The 14,737-nt window shown below is 42.9% G+C and overlaps 1 protein-coding gene across 3 annotated transcripts in view; it reads left to right on the top strand.

Moving 5' to 3' along the window:
• TBC1D2B (TBC1 domain family member 2B) overlaps positions 1 to 14,737 on the top strand; it is an 84,836-nt gene that overhangs the window by 17,525 nt on the left and 52,574 nt on the right. For all 3 annotated transcript variants that reach the window (XM_044763785.2, XM_014856412.3, XM_070497481.1), the window contains 2 exons: positions 2,109 to 2,262; positions 11,568 to 11,733. In XM_044763785.2, the coding sequence (XP_044619720.1) occupies positions 2,109 to 2,262; positions 11,568 to 11,733 (320 nt within the window). The remainder of the gene's footprint in view (positions 1 to 2,108; positions 2,263 to 11,567; positions 11,734 to 14,737) is intronic.

Here is a 14,737-nt window from a genome sequence, read left to right as displayed (position 1 = left end):
GAAAATGGAGACATCTTGGAGTTTATGTTTATTGGAGAAGACAGACATTAAGCCAATCTTGTGTACCTTTTGAATCTGCAGGTGGCAGGTTTCCTAACCTTTGAGTACCTTGGCCTTTGCCTCACCTCCCTCACTGGGCTAGATGTCTTTCATCTGTGCTCTTCAGTCATGCCAGCCCTATCTCACCCTCTCTGACCTCTGTCATAGCACTTAACACTTGAAACGACTGGAAACTACTGGTTTGTTGTCTTATCTTTCTTGCTCAGCCAAATCCCGATTCCAGGTCCCTAGGAGGTAAATGTTAATAGTAAATGCTAGTTCAATGAATGGATGAAATGATAGCTTGGCTGATAGTTGGAAAAATTTTCTGTAAAATACACAGTGATCCTCTAGTGGATGGTTTTCCTTACCTGGGTCTGTGTGGGCGCATGTCACTGAAAAGTCTCCAGGTTGTAGTCAGAGCACCCAGAGGTTGTCCTTTCTTTGTGGACAGTAGCAGTTTGGTCTCTGGCCTGTCACTTGCTGTCAGGCCTACAGTTTTCCAGACTGTCTCTGACCCTGGGACCCCCTATGTCTGCTGTCTACTCAGACGTGTACTATGGCTGCAGGACGCCAGTGTTGATGAGGTTCCCATAATCGTGCCATGGCATCATTCTCCTTGGGACTCCTTTGTGGGGGCAGCTGGAGACCTATGACCCACACCTGCCGTCTAGTTTGTTTATAGCTGGGTTCGTTGTTTTGGGTTCCCTCTGTGTCTTGATTTTTTTTTTTACTGTACAAATAGTGAAATTCACTCTTTGTGGCATACAGTTCTATGAGTTTCGACAAATGCCTAGAATTATGTATCTGCCACCACAGTCATGATGCAGAATAGTTCCATCACCCAAAAATTCTCCTGTGCTGTCCCTTTGTAGTTAGCTCCTCCCCTCACCCCTAAACCTTGGCGACCACAGATAGGTTTTCTGTCCTTATAATTTTGGTTTTTCAGAATATTACATAAATGGAATCATTCAGTATGTAGCCTTTTGGGTCTAGGTATTCATCCATGTTGTGTGAATTAATGGTTTGCTCCTTTTTTATTGCTGAATAGTATTCCATTGTGTGGATGTGCCAAAGTTTATCTGTTTACCAGATGAAGGACATTTGGCTTGTTTTCAATTTTTGATGATTATGAATAAAGCCTCTGAACATTTGCATGTAGGTTTTTGTGTGAATATATGTTTTTATTGCTCTTGGGCAAATAGAATACCTAGGAGTGGGGTTGCCGGATCACTGTGTAAGTGTACATTTACCTTCATAAGGAACTGTCAAACTGTTTTCCACAGAGACTGCTCCATTTTACATTCCCACCAGTGGTGTATGAAAATTCCAGTTGCTCTGTACCCTCTTCAGCACTTGGTATTGTCAATATCAAAAAATTTTAGCCATTACAGTAGATGGGCCATCTGTAATCATGCACTGCATAACAACGTTTCAGTCAACAACAGATCACATATACGACGGTGGTCCCATAAGATTACCGCCGTATAGCCTAGGTGTGTAGTAGGCTATACTATCTAGGTTTGTGTAAGTGCACTTCATGATGTTCACACAATGATGGAATGGCCTAACGATGCATTTCTCAGAACGTGAACCTGTCGTTAAGCAACATATGACTGTGGTTTTTAATCCTCCCTTTTCTTTGTATGCTCTCCCAGAAGCTCATAGAGTTTAAATACCATTATTTGATGTGATTTGGCAAGGAGGTCATCAGTACCTATGTGAGATTGGCTTTCTTCCGATGGGATTTGTAGGTGCTCAGAGTGAAAGAGCTGCAGGAATATCAAGCCTTCCTAAAACCTTTTGAGGAAGATGTTATATTGTATCATTCTGTAATTTTAGAATTTAAAAAGATTTCTTAACATTCTTTATGTTAAAATTGCTATTTGCTTGACCAGCTTGTTGTGAGCAGAAGCTACTAATCTTGAGACTGAAATTTCTTTGACCTCTTGTCTTTAGCTCTCCCTTTCGTGTGACGAGGTGTATAGTCTGTCCTCACACAATGTAATTTTTTAAGTTCTTCATCTTACTAGTGGCCATAACACTTTCCTCCACCTCCCTCTTTCTAGGCTCCTAATCGTCAACTCATGACTTACTGGTTACAGGAGCTTCAGCAGAAGAGATGGGAATATTGCAACAGTCTTGACATGGTAAAGTGGGCCAGCAGGACCTCCCCAACCCCTGGGGATTTTTCTAAGGGTCTCGTAGCCAGAGATAACACAGGTAAGTCAGAAATGGAGGGTAATGTGTCAGTTCTTTGTGTAAGGCCATTTGGCACAGCAAATCAACTTAGCAGGGAAATTCAGAATGAAAATAATGATGATGATTCCTCATGAATGGGCAGCATTCCATAGTTACTGAGTACTTCCATGTACATGAATCATATTCAAGCCTAATGACAACGTTGGGAGTCAGGCAAGGCCAGTGCCAAGCACCCTGAAGAGATGATACAGCTGAGGTCGGCAGGTGGTGAGTTGTGGTAGTATAACTCCCACTCTGACTCCAGGGTCAGCCTGCTCCACCCTGCCTGAAAGTGAAAGGCCCATGCCTGCACATTCATGCAGGGCAGGGTTGCTGGAGTTTACAGATGTGTGTCTACACCAGGAAAGCATTCCCAAAGCATTCTGCTTGTGATTCCTTGTTTCTTAGGAAAACTTTAACTATCAAACACTGTTTCCGTTTTATTCTGGATTTGTGGCATTTCTACAACTCTTGGTGATCCCTGGCCGATTGCAATGTAGAGATAATGTGGTTTTATATTTGAATATCAAAAATTAAAACCCTGTGATCTTCTCATGACTGGTTGTGTTAAGCAAAGAACAGGGCAACAGTTATTTGCTGACAGTCCCGCCCCCTCCCCCCAAGATTATGAGGGTAGGACTGTTTTTGTGGCCCCTTGTCTTCATGCAGGGAAAAAGAGCAGGCCCAGAAAAAAGCAGTCCCCTGAGTCCTCAAGTAAGACGTGAAAAGGCCGGGCCATTACACTAGCATTTTTTAGGGATCAAAGGAGTGCACATTGAAACTTAAGCCAGTGAGGGCTAGTTCTGACACTTTAAAGAGATGTGGTCGGCACTTCAGAACACCTGTGGAACCCTCTGCTCAGCAGAACACAGGCTACATTTGAGTTCCCTGTAAACTAAGGATGGTGTGGGCACATGGGCAACCAACTTGTTTCAGAAACAGATGCCTTCTGAGACTTTTAATTCTTTTTTTTCCTCCAAATCCCCTGTTTTCCTGCCAACCTTGTTTTTACCATTCACAGTCTTTTTCAGCAGGTTAGTCCTCTCCGTCAGTGAGAAATTACCGTATGCACTTTCATACTTGTGGATATGTTGTCCTGTGAGAGTTCTCAAGTCATCGTCATGGGTGTCTTAACTCTCTAACTATACCAAGAGCTGAGGTGATGCCTTCATTTTTCAAGCTTCAACCCCTTCTATGTTTAGTTCACAGTTCTACTGAGTGTTTTTAAAAGCCACTATTATAGTGCTTTTGATCAAAAGAAGCTCTCTAACTCAGTATCAAAGTCATTTGAGACATTTGGAAACCCCCGTAGGGGACCCGGCAGTATTCATGATGGTAGCTAATGCCTTTGGCATAGAAGACACTCGATTTGCCTCAGTTCCTGTATTTTGAGAACACAGAGTGCTTCTCTCTGACAGAGACTCAGGTGTTAAACTGAAAGGAGGGGCAAAGAAGTAGCACCCAGCCCTGTAATCTCTATAACACATACCCTTCCTTCTTTTAAGCCCAAATGCTGTGGCTAGGGAGCCGGAGAGAACATCTGAAGCCCATATTTGGTTCTCTTCATTCGGTTTTGGGACTCTAAGTATGGGAAATTAGAGTTTGTGCCATCTGACATTTACTTATTCATTCAGCAAAGTAGGCACCCATAATCGGCTTGGTCCCTCTCCTCATGGAGTTTCTAGTCAAGCAGAGTGTGAAGAAAAAATGAGATAAGTGTGAGAGGGAAGTTACAGGGTCCCAAGGGCCCAGGAAAGGGGCCAGCACAGCTTTGGGTGGTTGGGAGCCCTCTCTCAGAAAGTGGCATCTAAGCTGAGACCTGTAGGATGACCAGGAGTTAGCCTGAGAGGAGTTTCAGGCGAGAGAGCTGGAGAGAGCTGGTGGTGCCTTCAAGGAACTGAAAGAAGGCCCACGAGGCTGTAGTGAGCTGAGCCTGGAGGCACAGTGAGGGCCAGGGTGGAGAGAGCCTTGACTTCCCTGTTTGGTATTTTAGACTTTATCCTAAAAGCAGTGGAGTGCCTTTGAAGATTTTATGTGTGGAAATGACTATAATTTTAGACTTCTAATGATTTTTAGATAGCTGTTAAGAACAAATAATGAAAGTTGGAAACGCTGGGCAACTTGCGAGACTATAATTATTCAGGAAGTCAAAAAGTCTAAAGGAGGAAGTCAAGGAGAGAAGGCTGTATTTTAGCCCCTTTTGTTTTATCATCAGAGGTAAAAGTTGGTTAAGAGGTAAAATGTGTTACAGTTTGTAATGGTGCTCTGTGATGTTTCTGAAGCTATGTTTGCAGTTATCTGCTCAGCATAGCCTAACCATGCTAACTCTAGCTAGAATCGAAGATAATGTTTTTCTAACTCTGATTTGCATTAAAAAATAAAACTTTTCCTACTGTTCTCTCCTCGTTACCCAATTGTTATAAACATTTTCATTTGTTGTCTAGTGGGTGTCACCCATTAGTACCCTCCTAGCACCGAAAGTCAATATGGGGAAAGATGTAGGGAATTAACATTTTCCATTGATAGGCAGTATAGTTCTTGGAAGGCAGCTCAATCTGGTGGAAGAAGCTCCAGGGTCCTGGGTTTGAGACTTGGATCTGATATTTACTATTTGTCAGATTCTGAGTAAGTCATCTTTCCTCTAGCACAAGGGTAGCAAACTACAGCTTGTGGAAATGAAGTTTTATTGGAATAATTCATCACCCATTTGTTTGTGTGTTGTCTGTGGCTGCTTTTGCACAACAGTCATTGAGTTGAATAGTTGTGACAGAGACCATATGGCCCACAAACCTAGAATATCTACTACTATCTGGCCTTTTAAGAAAAAGTTTGCTGACCCCTGCTCTAGTGTCTTGGGCATCTCTCTGTCTTTTCGAGCCTCAGTTTCCTTATCTGGAAAATGGAGATTGTTCATTTAGTCTTTCACTCCAGCCATTCTTGTATTCTAGGCATTGTGCCAGGTGCCCAGGATGTAAAGACAAGTAAGTCATAGTACATGTTCTCAAGGAGTGTTTGGTCTAGTGAAGGACCCAGACAGGTAGAGACCTGTACAATGTAGTCTGATAAGCACAGAGCCAGAGATGAGCACAGGAAACTTATCTGTGCCTGGGGTATTGGAGCACAGGGTGTTGGTGGTGTCTGAAAAGCTTTCTTGGACTTGGAGACAGCTGAACTGAGTCCTGGAGGTCAACTAAGAACCTGGAGGCCCTAGAGACCAAGTCCTTGGCTCAAAGGTAGAGTGGGTGGGCAGGAGTGACAAAGAGGAAGCTCGATATAGATGATCAGGGACCAGACTTGGAAGGGCTTTGTAAGACAAGCGAAGGCATGGTGAGTGATAGTATCAGATGTGCATTTTGAGACCATTAACTGTGACTGAATGGTAGAGAATGGATTTGTCAGCAGGACAAGAGGGAGGGAGACCAGTTAGGCGGCTGTTGTGTGGTCCAGGCTAGAAATCGTGGTAGCCTTGACTAGGGTTGTAGCAGGGGATGAGTAGAAATGGGCAGAGTTGGGAGATTGTAGGCTGGAAGAACTGGAGGCTTCAGAGATGAGATTAGATTTGAGGGAGAGGGAGGGTAAAGAGTACTGTCCAGGCCCCAGGCCTGGGCAGTTGTTTATTTATTAAAAATTTTTTTTTTCCTGCTTTTTCTCCCCAAATCCCCCCAGTCTATAGTTGTATATTTTTTTAGTTGTGGGTCCTTCTAGTTGTGGCATGTGGGAAGCCACCTCAGCATGGCCTGACAAGTGGTGCCATGTCTGTTCCCAGGATCCGAACTGGCAAAACCGGGGGCCACAGAAGCGGAGTGCGTGAACTTAACCCCTTGGCCATGGGGCTGGCCCCCAGGCAGTTGTTCAGATGGGATTGCAATACTCACGATGACCTTGTCAACCCCCCTCATAGTTCTGTTATGAGGATCAGATGGCAAGCTGTATTATTAAGTGTAAAGATATATATATATATGAGATATAATTTTGAAATGGTTAGGATTATGTTCAGCTGCAATTAACAGGAAACCTGACTAATAGAGACTTTCAAATAGGGATTTGTCTCATGATAGGCAGTTTATGGCTGGCAAAGTTACTCACCAGTGCCACTGAGGGACGCATTCTGTTCTTCATTCTTAGTGTATTAGCTTTCCTGCTCATGCTAGCTGTCCCTTGGGGTGGCACCTATATCAAAAAGAACACTTTCCCAGAAAACCTCAGCTTATATCTCATTAGCTAGAACTATGTCACATGGCCATCCTTTGCTGGAAGGAATTTTCGGGAGGCAAGTGTTTAAACCAAGCATGCTGCCACTGTCAAAACCAGAGTCTGTAAAGAAGGCAGAATTAGAATGAGTATTGCATAGGCAGCTGGCACTGTCACATAATTGCCCACATTAAATTTGTTTTCTAGAGTTCACGTCTTCAGAGTAAGAGTTTGTTACCTGTGTGATTGGAATTTGCAGCTTTATATTAATCAAGCAAGTATTAGAAAGTGAGATGACTTTGTCATCTCTTTATCTGCTCTGTCTGCTGTCCATTCTGCAGCATGGCCTCTGAAAGTATGCCATGCCTCAGACACCACTCTGCAGCGTCTTCTGTGTTATGATAAATAAAGACCTGCTTTCTACATGAAGGAATAACTTGCTAAAATAAAAGCAAAGGTCCACAGACCTTCACAGTGGTTGAGAATGAGGCAGCCAGAGCCACAGGAGGCATCCATAAATAGCTAATAGCCTCGTTTCAGGATGTATGTCCAGCACATTCTGTTTACTTCATTTCCCTCAAACTAATAAGCAATCAAGCAAGGGACAACAAGACTTTGTGTTTTTGAGACTTCTTGAGTTGGAGTACAGATGGTATTTCTTGCAGAAAATGGTCTCGTGGAGACGGTTTGAGGGATGACCACACGTTTCCTCCTCTGAAGCAGCTGCATCACACAGTGTAACTGTTGTGTAGGAGCAGGGGGAGGGGAAGGGAAGTGGCAATTCACTTTGTCCTCCTGCAGTTTGTGCTCTCTGTGCAGTGCTGGGGCTGGAGAAGGAAAACCACAGGGTGGAATGCAGACCCAGTCTTGGCAAAGTCACGGGAGTTCTTCGTAATCAGTGAATGTCATGATCCCAGAAAGTGATCAAAGAAGCTGTGCTTTTATGTAATCTCATTTGTAAAATACTATAAAATGCCACGTGTTATTTTTAAGTATAAGTCATGGTAATTAGCAGCATTGTGTTTGAGAGGCAGCGTGATCTAGTGGAGAAAGCTTAGGAGACTTTGGGCACAGTGTTTCCGCATCTGTGAACAAGATGCTGTGTGAGGTTCCTTCTGACTTGGAGGTTTTGTAACTCCTAAAGTCAGGCTTTGAAAGGGAGCCTAAGTGTGGGAGGGAGGGCGGACGGAGATGATGAGCAGGGTTAGATTCCAGGGATATCTGGGAGGAGTCTTCTGGGAGCCTCCTGGAGAAGATCTGAAAGGAGACTGTCCAGAACAGGCTGGAGTTTGGTGCCAGTGCAGACATGCTCTGGGTGGGATCAGGTGCAGAGGAACACAGGGTTGATGTTGCTGTGTTGATGTTGAGGTTGGGGAACTGAGCGAAATCTCAGGAGAGCAGAGACATGTGAGGGGAAAGAGAGGGAAGCCATGGAATCAGGTGTGCTCTCCTACCCCTAATTCAGGGGGTCTTTCAGAGGTGGCAGGAGAGAGGACAATGATTAGAAAACTGCAGGGACCTCTCCTGCCTCCTGCTCAATTTTCTCAACTTGAAGAAGGCCCTCCCTGCTGTACCATGTAAGTAGGTTTCCATTTTTTATTTATTCATTCAGCCATTTATTGAATCCCTTAGTAAATTTATTGAGTCCCTCAGTATTCATTAAGTCCCTCCTCTGTGCTTGGTGTTGGGTATGCAGCTGTTAGGAAATCAGACCCGTGTCCATTTCTCACAAGATGTATGTCCTTGGTGGGGGATGGGAGAAAGTAGATGGACAAGTAACTTAACTAGACACATGTGCTGGCCTACCCTGGGGCCTCTCAGAACCAGGTGGCTTGCGACATCTCCTTTTTGGTGCTTAGATGCACACTAGGCCCTCACTTGGAAGATATCTCTACTGCTCTTGACCACTCCTTCACAATCTAGACTAAAATTCACTTAGATAAAGAAAAGAAGCAGCTTTTTCAGATTAACCCCACTCTGTCCTCCTCCAACTCCCAACAGTGATTGCCAGGCTTGCTTACCAGTGGTCTTGGACACACGTGGGAATGGCCTTCTCCCAGTGCCCTTTTCTTCTTTCTTGGATGACACTGCGTCCAGGGTTTGGTTTTCTGGGAATCCTCCACTCAGCTCTGCTCTCTGCAGAGGGCCTGGGCCCGACTGAGGCAGCGTGGGAGGAGGGGACAGACTCACTGAGGCTCCCAGATGTGAGCAGGAGCCTCCCCTGGGTGGGTCCCTGTCTGTTAGAGTGCTGTCCAGTAGGAAGGGCTCATGGAGCTCTGGAAGCCGAGACGGCTGCAGACCACCCTGGCACTGAGGCCGTGCTGGAGTCACAACACAGGAAATGTAAAACTTGTAGTCTAAAACTCACACAGAGTTGTCATTTAGGCTGCAAATGTTTAAAAAGAATAGAGAAGGTCTAAATACCACAATCCTTCCAGCATAGACTTTCTCTTCCCGCTGAGGTTGCAAGATAAAGCACGTTTGTGAATCCAGTCCATCCTCTTGAAGACCTCAAGTAAATATTGCCGTGTCCTAGTTTGTGTCCTTCTTGGGGCAGTTCCCTGAATGCTAATGTTAGGACATGTGTTGAGGAGAAGCCAGCAGCTCCGCTTTTTAATTAAATCTCACGTGGTCTGTTAAAAACCGAAAACCAGACAAAAATAACAATAATAGCAAAAACTGGGAAATAGCTTCTTTTTCATGTCACATACTTACTTTTAGAAATGGCCTGTTTTGCCTACATCCTCCCTGGCCTCCAGTCGCTTTTCTCCACCCCACCCCCAGGGCCCCGAGTTCCTCAGGAAGCGTTTCCAGTGTGGGCTGAGGGGTGCTGCAAGGTCTGGGGTTTCCTTGCTTGTAGGTGCTTTGCCACACAAGAGCATTTGATAGTCTGCACCCTCCTGCAGAGGGGCTGCTCCTCACCTTGCCGCCAGCCCACACAGGAAGGAGAGGCTGGGCTCGGCTCCTTACAGTGCATTGTGTTTCTTTCCTGGCTTGGCTTAGAATTGGAGTGCTTTGCCTGTGAGGGGGTCTGTGAAAGCCCACCTTTGAGAAGCCTGTGTGTCAGTTTTATCTTTCTCTGAATAAAGGAGGTTGAGCATCCTTCTTGCCCATTGACTGACACACACACTCCAAATGTGGGGTGCCACCTCTGAGAGGTACAGTTACTGCACCTGCTTGTGAGGTTTGTCTACCGCAGGGGCAGGTGACATGTTTAGCCCTGGCTCTGGGCTTTCATCTGCTGACAAATAAAGTAGGTAGAGGAGACTAGACCCTATTAGTGGTGTTTGAACTTGTTTTTTGTTTGTTTATGGGAAGTCCTTTTCCAAATGAAATCTTCAAGGGAGCTCCAATATATAAAAGAGTGAAAAGAGGAACTGCTGTGGTGGAAGCTGGGGTGGGATTCCTTCCTCCTCTTCCTCTAATAGTCCCCAGGCATTTCCTGGAACCATAAGGCTCAGAGGAAGGGTCTGGGTACCGGGGACTCGAGGTGTTCTGTGGTGACTTCTAGCTTGACGTTTTACTATTTTGTGTCTCTCTCCTAGATGTGTTCTCCTTTAGGCAACAGCTCTGTCTCCTCATCTGTTGAACTCTCAGCACCTAGTGCTTAATACTTGAGAGTCATTTGAACCAAGAATTGGGAATCCATGGTGGTTTGTAACTTCTGGCTTTCTTAACTCAAACTGGTAATCCATTACCAAGCCCGTAATTCTTCTGTCTCCTAACACACCCTTTTGCTTTTCCTATTATAAGCCGGGTATTGACTCTCCTGGCCAGAGCCAGATTCCCCTGATAGGTACACAGCAATCACTTCTTCATGTCACACTCAGGATGCTTTTCCAGTGTGTTCTCGGAACCCTTCTCACACTGCCCATGGTCAAGTTAGTGACCTGCCTGCAAAGAACAAGCCAATCGTAAGGTGTTCTCCTTTGGGACACAGATTTCCAAGGGCCCCTGTGGCCCAGGATGCCCTGTGCTTGCTTCCTCCACCAGTGCTCAGTAACTTTTGCAGAGACCTGTCCTGAGTGACTCAGGTGGTGTGCTCATCTGATTAGAAATTAAGTTTTTCTTGGATATCAGTGTTCAGCAGTCCCATTCTGATTTTGTTTTGGTTGATATTGCAAATGTAGAGGTGCTTTATTAAAGGGAAGTGTAGATCAAATTGATTATTGTGAAGCAGTGTTAATTCTGTTTGCAAACATGCCGTATTCTCAGGGGGATTATATCATCTGGAAGAATACGAAGTATTTGTAGTGGATGTGTTTTTGGCAAAACTTTTAAAAAGTAAGTTTTTATTATGGGAAGTTTTAAACATTTGCAAAGAGAGAATAACATACTATGACCCCCCTGTTTATTAGGTAATTTCAACTATTATTATTTCATGACCCATCTTGTTTCATTGATACCCCTCCCCACTTTATTTTGTTATTTTGAAGCAAATAATGTGTTATTTGAAGCAAATGCTGGCATCATATCATTTCAACCTTAAATATTTCAAAAGCCTACGGTTTAAAGATATTGTAGTCTGAAATTTGATTATGCTTTAGCATCGGTGCATTTGCCTATGAATTTACTGAACTACTATTCTGTGATATGCAAACTTATTTTTTCAGTGTCACTCTTTTCACATACTAGTAAATATGTGTATATTTGTATGCCTCCCACTTTCTTAGAGAAAAGGGGGTGTAGTATAATTTGATCTGCAGTTTGCTTTTCTTACCTGACAGTTTATCCTGAAAATTGTTCTGTGTTGGTACCAGTGAGTGGACTTTGCTCATAGCTTTGTGCCAGGTCCCCTGGTCTACAGGACAGCGGAGGACAGCCCCAGTGTCTCCTTTCCCTGGGCTGCCACTGTGAGCACTGGGGGGTTTGAAGCATATCACGACCTTCCTTTGAGAAACATGGATCTACTTTAGATGAAATGGTTGCAGAACACCAAAGCCACCCACAGATTGAATTTTTATCTAGTATACATTAAAAATATACTAGAATACATATAGTGTAGATTTCTATAGTATATCGTCAGTGTTTTATGTAGGATATCAAGTTCTGTGTAGAAGCTTTGAGTAACTGACATTTGTTTGCCTTTCTTTCAGATTTAATTTACCCACACCCAAATGCTTCTGCAGAAAAAGCCAGAAATTTCCTAGCTGTGGAAACTGTCCCTGGAGAGCTGGTGGGAGAACAAGCTGCAAGTCAGCCAGCCCCAGGGCATCCAAATCCCATTAATTTCTCTTTGAAACAGTGGGGCACTGAGCTCAAGTGAGTCTTTGGAAAGCAGCATATGAAACTGAAAATGGGTTATTTCTGATAATATATATTATGGTTTTATATATGAAATTATAAAACCACCTTTCATTGGTGAAGGTCTTTGTCATTTACAAGGTGCTTTCACACAGTTCATTGGGTTTTCTCAGCTTGTATAGAGGGCCTATTATGTCCCTGATACTGTGCCAAATACTTTCACACTCATGGTTTCATTTAATTGCTCCACTCTGTGAGGGAGGTCGTATGGTTGACATTTTACAGAAACAGAAACTGACTCAGGAAGCGTCCTTGTCTAAGGTCCCAAGGTCCCAGGCTGCAGAGGTGGGGCTTCTTGCCCCAGGGGCCAGCTCCCTTTCTAGGACCCCAGGGTTTCCTTAGGTGCTGTGCTCTGGACTTCTGTCATCTGCTTGTGCATGGGCTAGTGAGAGGGGAGGTAGATTTGTTTTTGTTTTTGTTTTTAAAAAATGCTTTATTGAGATGTAATTCACATACCATGTAATTCACCCATTTAAAATGTACAGTTTGGTGGTGGTTAGTATATATGCAGAGTTGTGCAACCATCACCACAATCACTTTTAGAAGAAACCCCAGTACCCATTAGCAATCACTTCCCATTTACCCCGAACCGCTACCCTCCAGCCCTCTGCAACCCCTAATCTACTTTCTATCTCTATGGATTTGCTTATTCTGGATATTTCATATAGATGGCATCATACAATATGAGACCTTTTGTGTCTGGCTTCTTTGACTTAGCATAATGTTTTCAAGGTTCATCCAGGTTGTAGCATGTGTCAGTGCTTCATTTCTTTTTATTGCTGAATAACACTCCATTGTATGGGTATACCACATTTTGTTTATCCATTCTTCAGTGGATGGACGTTTGGGCTGTTTCTAGTTTTTGACTATTATGAATCATGCTGCTGTGAACACTCGTGCACAAGTTTTTTGTGTGAACACGTGTTTTCATTTCTCTTGGGTATATACCTGGGAGTGGAATTGCTAGGTCATATGGTAACTCTGTGTTTAACCTTTTGAGAAGGTACTTAATTGTTTTTCAAGACGCTGCACTATTTTACATTCCCACCAGCAGTGTATGAAGGTTATGGTTTCTCTACGTCCTTGCCAACGCTTGTTATTATCTGATTTTTTGATCCTTGCCATCCTGGTGGATGTGAAGTGGTATCTCGTGGTTTTGATTTGCATTTCCATGATGATTGATGATGTTGAAAAACTTTTTGTGTGCTTATTGGCCATTTGTATACCTTTAGAGGGACATCTATTTAGACCCTGTGTCTACTTTTTAATTGCATTTTTTAAGGCTATTTTTTTAGAGCAGTTTTAGGTTTACAATAAAATTGAAAAGAGGGTACAGAGATTTCCCATATATTCCCTGCCCCCACACATGCATAGCCCCCATTTATCAACATCATTCACCAGAATGGCACATTTTTTTACCAAGGATAAACCTTCATTGACACATCATTATTAGCCAACGTCCATAGTTTAGGTTAGGGTTCATTCATGGTATTGTACACTCATGGTATTCGTGGTTTGGACAAATGTATAATGACAGCTATCTGTCATTATTTTGTCATACAGAGTATTTTTGCGGCCCTGAAAATCATCTGTGCTCTGCCTATTCATCTCGCCCCCACCTCTTATCTCTGGCAACCACTGCTCTTTTTACTGCTTCCATAGTTTTGCCTTTTCCAAAATGTCATATATTTGGAATCATACAGTATCTAACCTTCTCAGATTGGTTTCTTTCACTTAGTAATATTCATTTAAGTTTCCTCCATATCTTCTTTTTTTCCTCCATATCTTTTCATGGCTTAATAGGTAATTTTCTTTTAGTGCTGAATAATATCTTATTGTCTGAATGTACCACAGTTAATCCATTTACCTACTGAAAGATATCTGGATTGCTTCCAAGTTTTGGCAATTATGAATAAAACTGCTATAAACATTGTGTGCAGGTTTTATGTGGACCTAAGTTTTCAACTCCTTTGGGTAAATACCAAGGAGCATGACTGTTGGATCGGATGGTAAGAGTATGTTTAGTTTTATAAGAAACTACCAAACTGTCTTCCCACCAGCAATGAATGAGAGTTCCTCTTGCTCTACATCCTCACCAGCATTTCATGTTGTTGGTGTTCCAGATTTTGGCCATTCTAATAGATGTGTTAGGGTCTTTGGCCATTTTTTTAATTGGGTTGTTTGTTTTCTAATTACTGAGTTATAAGAATTTTTTGTATATTTTAGATAACAGTCCTTTATCAGATATGTCTTTTGCAAATATTTTTTCACAGTCTGTGGCTTGTTGTCTAATTCTCTTGATGTTGTCTTTTGCAGAGCAAAAGTTCTTAATTTTAATGAAGTCTAGCTTGTCAATTATTTTCTCGTAGAGCATGTCTTCGGTGTTGAATCTAAAAAGTCATCACCATATCCGGGTCATGTAGGTTTTCGCCTGTGTTATCTTTTAGGATTTTTATAGTTTTGTATTTTACATTTAGGTCTGTGATCCATTTTTTGTGAAGGGTGTAAGGTCTGTGTCTAGATCCATTTTTCTGCGTGTGGATGTCCAGTTGTTCCAGCACCATTCGTTGAAAAGACTATCTTGGCTCCATTGTATTGCCTTTGTTCCTTTGTCAAAGATCGGTTGAGTATATTTATGTGAGTCTACTTCTGAGCCTTCTATTCTGTTTTATTAATATATTTGTTTATTCTTTCACCAATACCACACTGTCTTGATTACTGTAGCTTTATAGTAAATCTTGAAGTTGGGTAGTGTCAGTCCTCCAACTTTGTTCTCCTTCAGTATTATTTTGGCTGTTCTGGATCTTTTGCCTCTCCATATAAACTTTAAAATTATTGTGTTGGTATTCACGAAATAACTTGCTGGGATTTTGATTAGGGGATTGCATTGAATCTATAGATCAAGTTGGGAGCAACTGACATCTTAACTATATTGAGTCTTCCTATCCATGAATGTGGAATA

This window comes from Equus asinus, chromosome 2, assembly GCF_041296235.1.
Source record: "Equus asinus isolate D_3611 breed Donkey chromosome 2, EquAss-T2T_v2, whole genome shotgun sequence".
NCBI classification, from domain to species: domain Eukaryota; kingdom Metazoa; phylum Chordata; class Mammalia; order Perissodactyla; family Equidae; genus Equus; species Equus asinus.
Note: the sequence above shows the minus strand (reverse complement) of the source record. Positions and strands in the feature narration are given on the sequence as shown.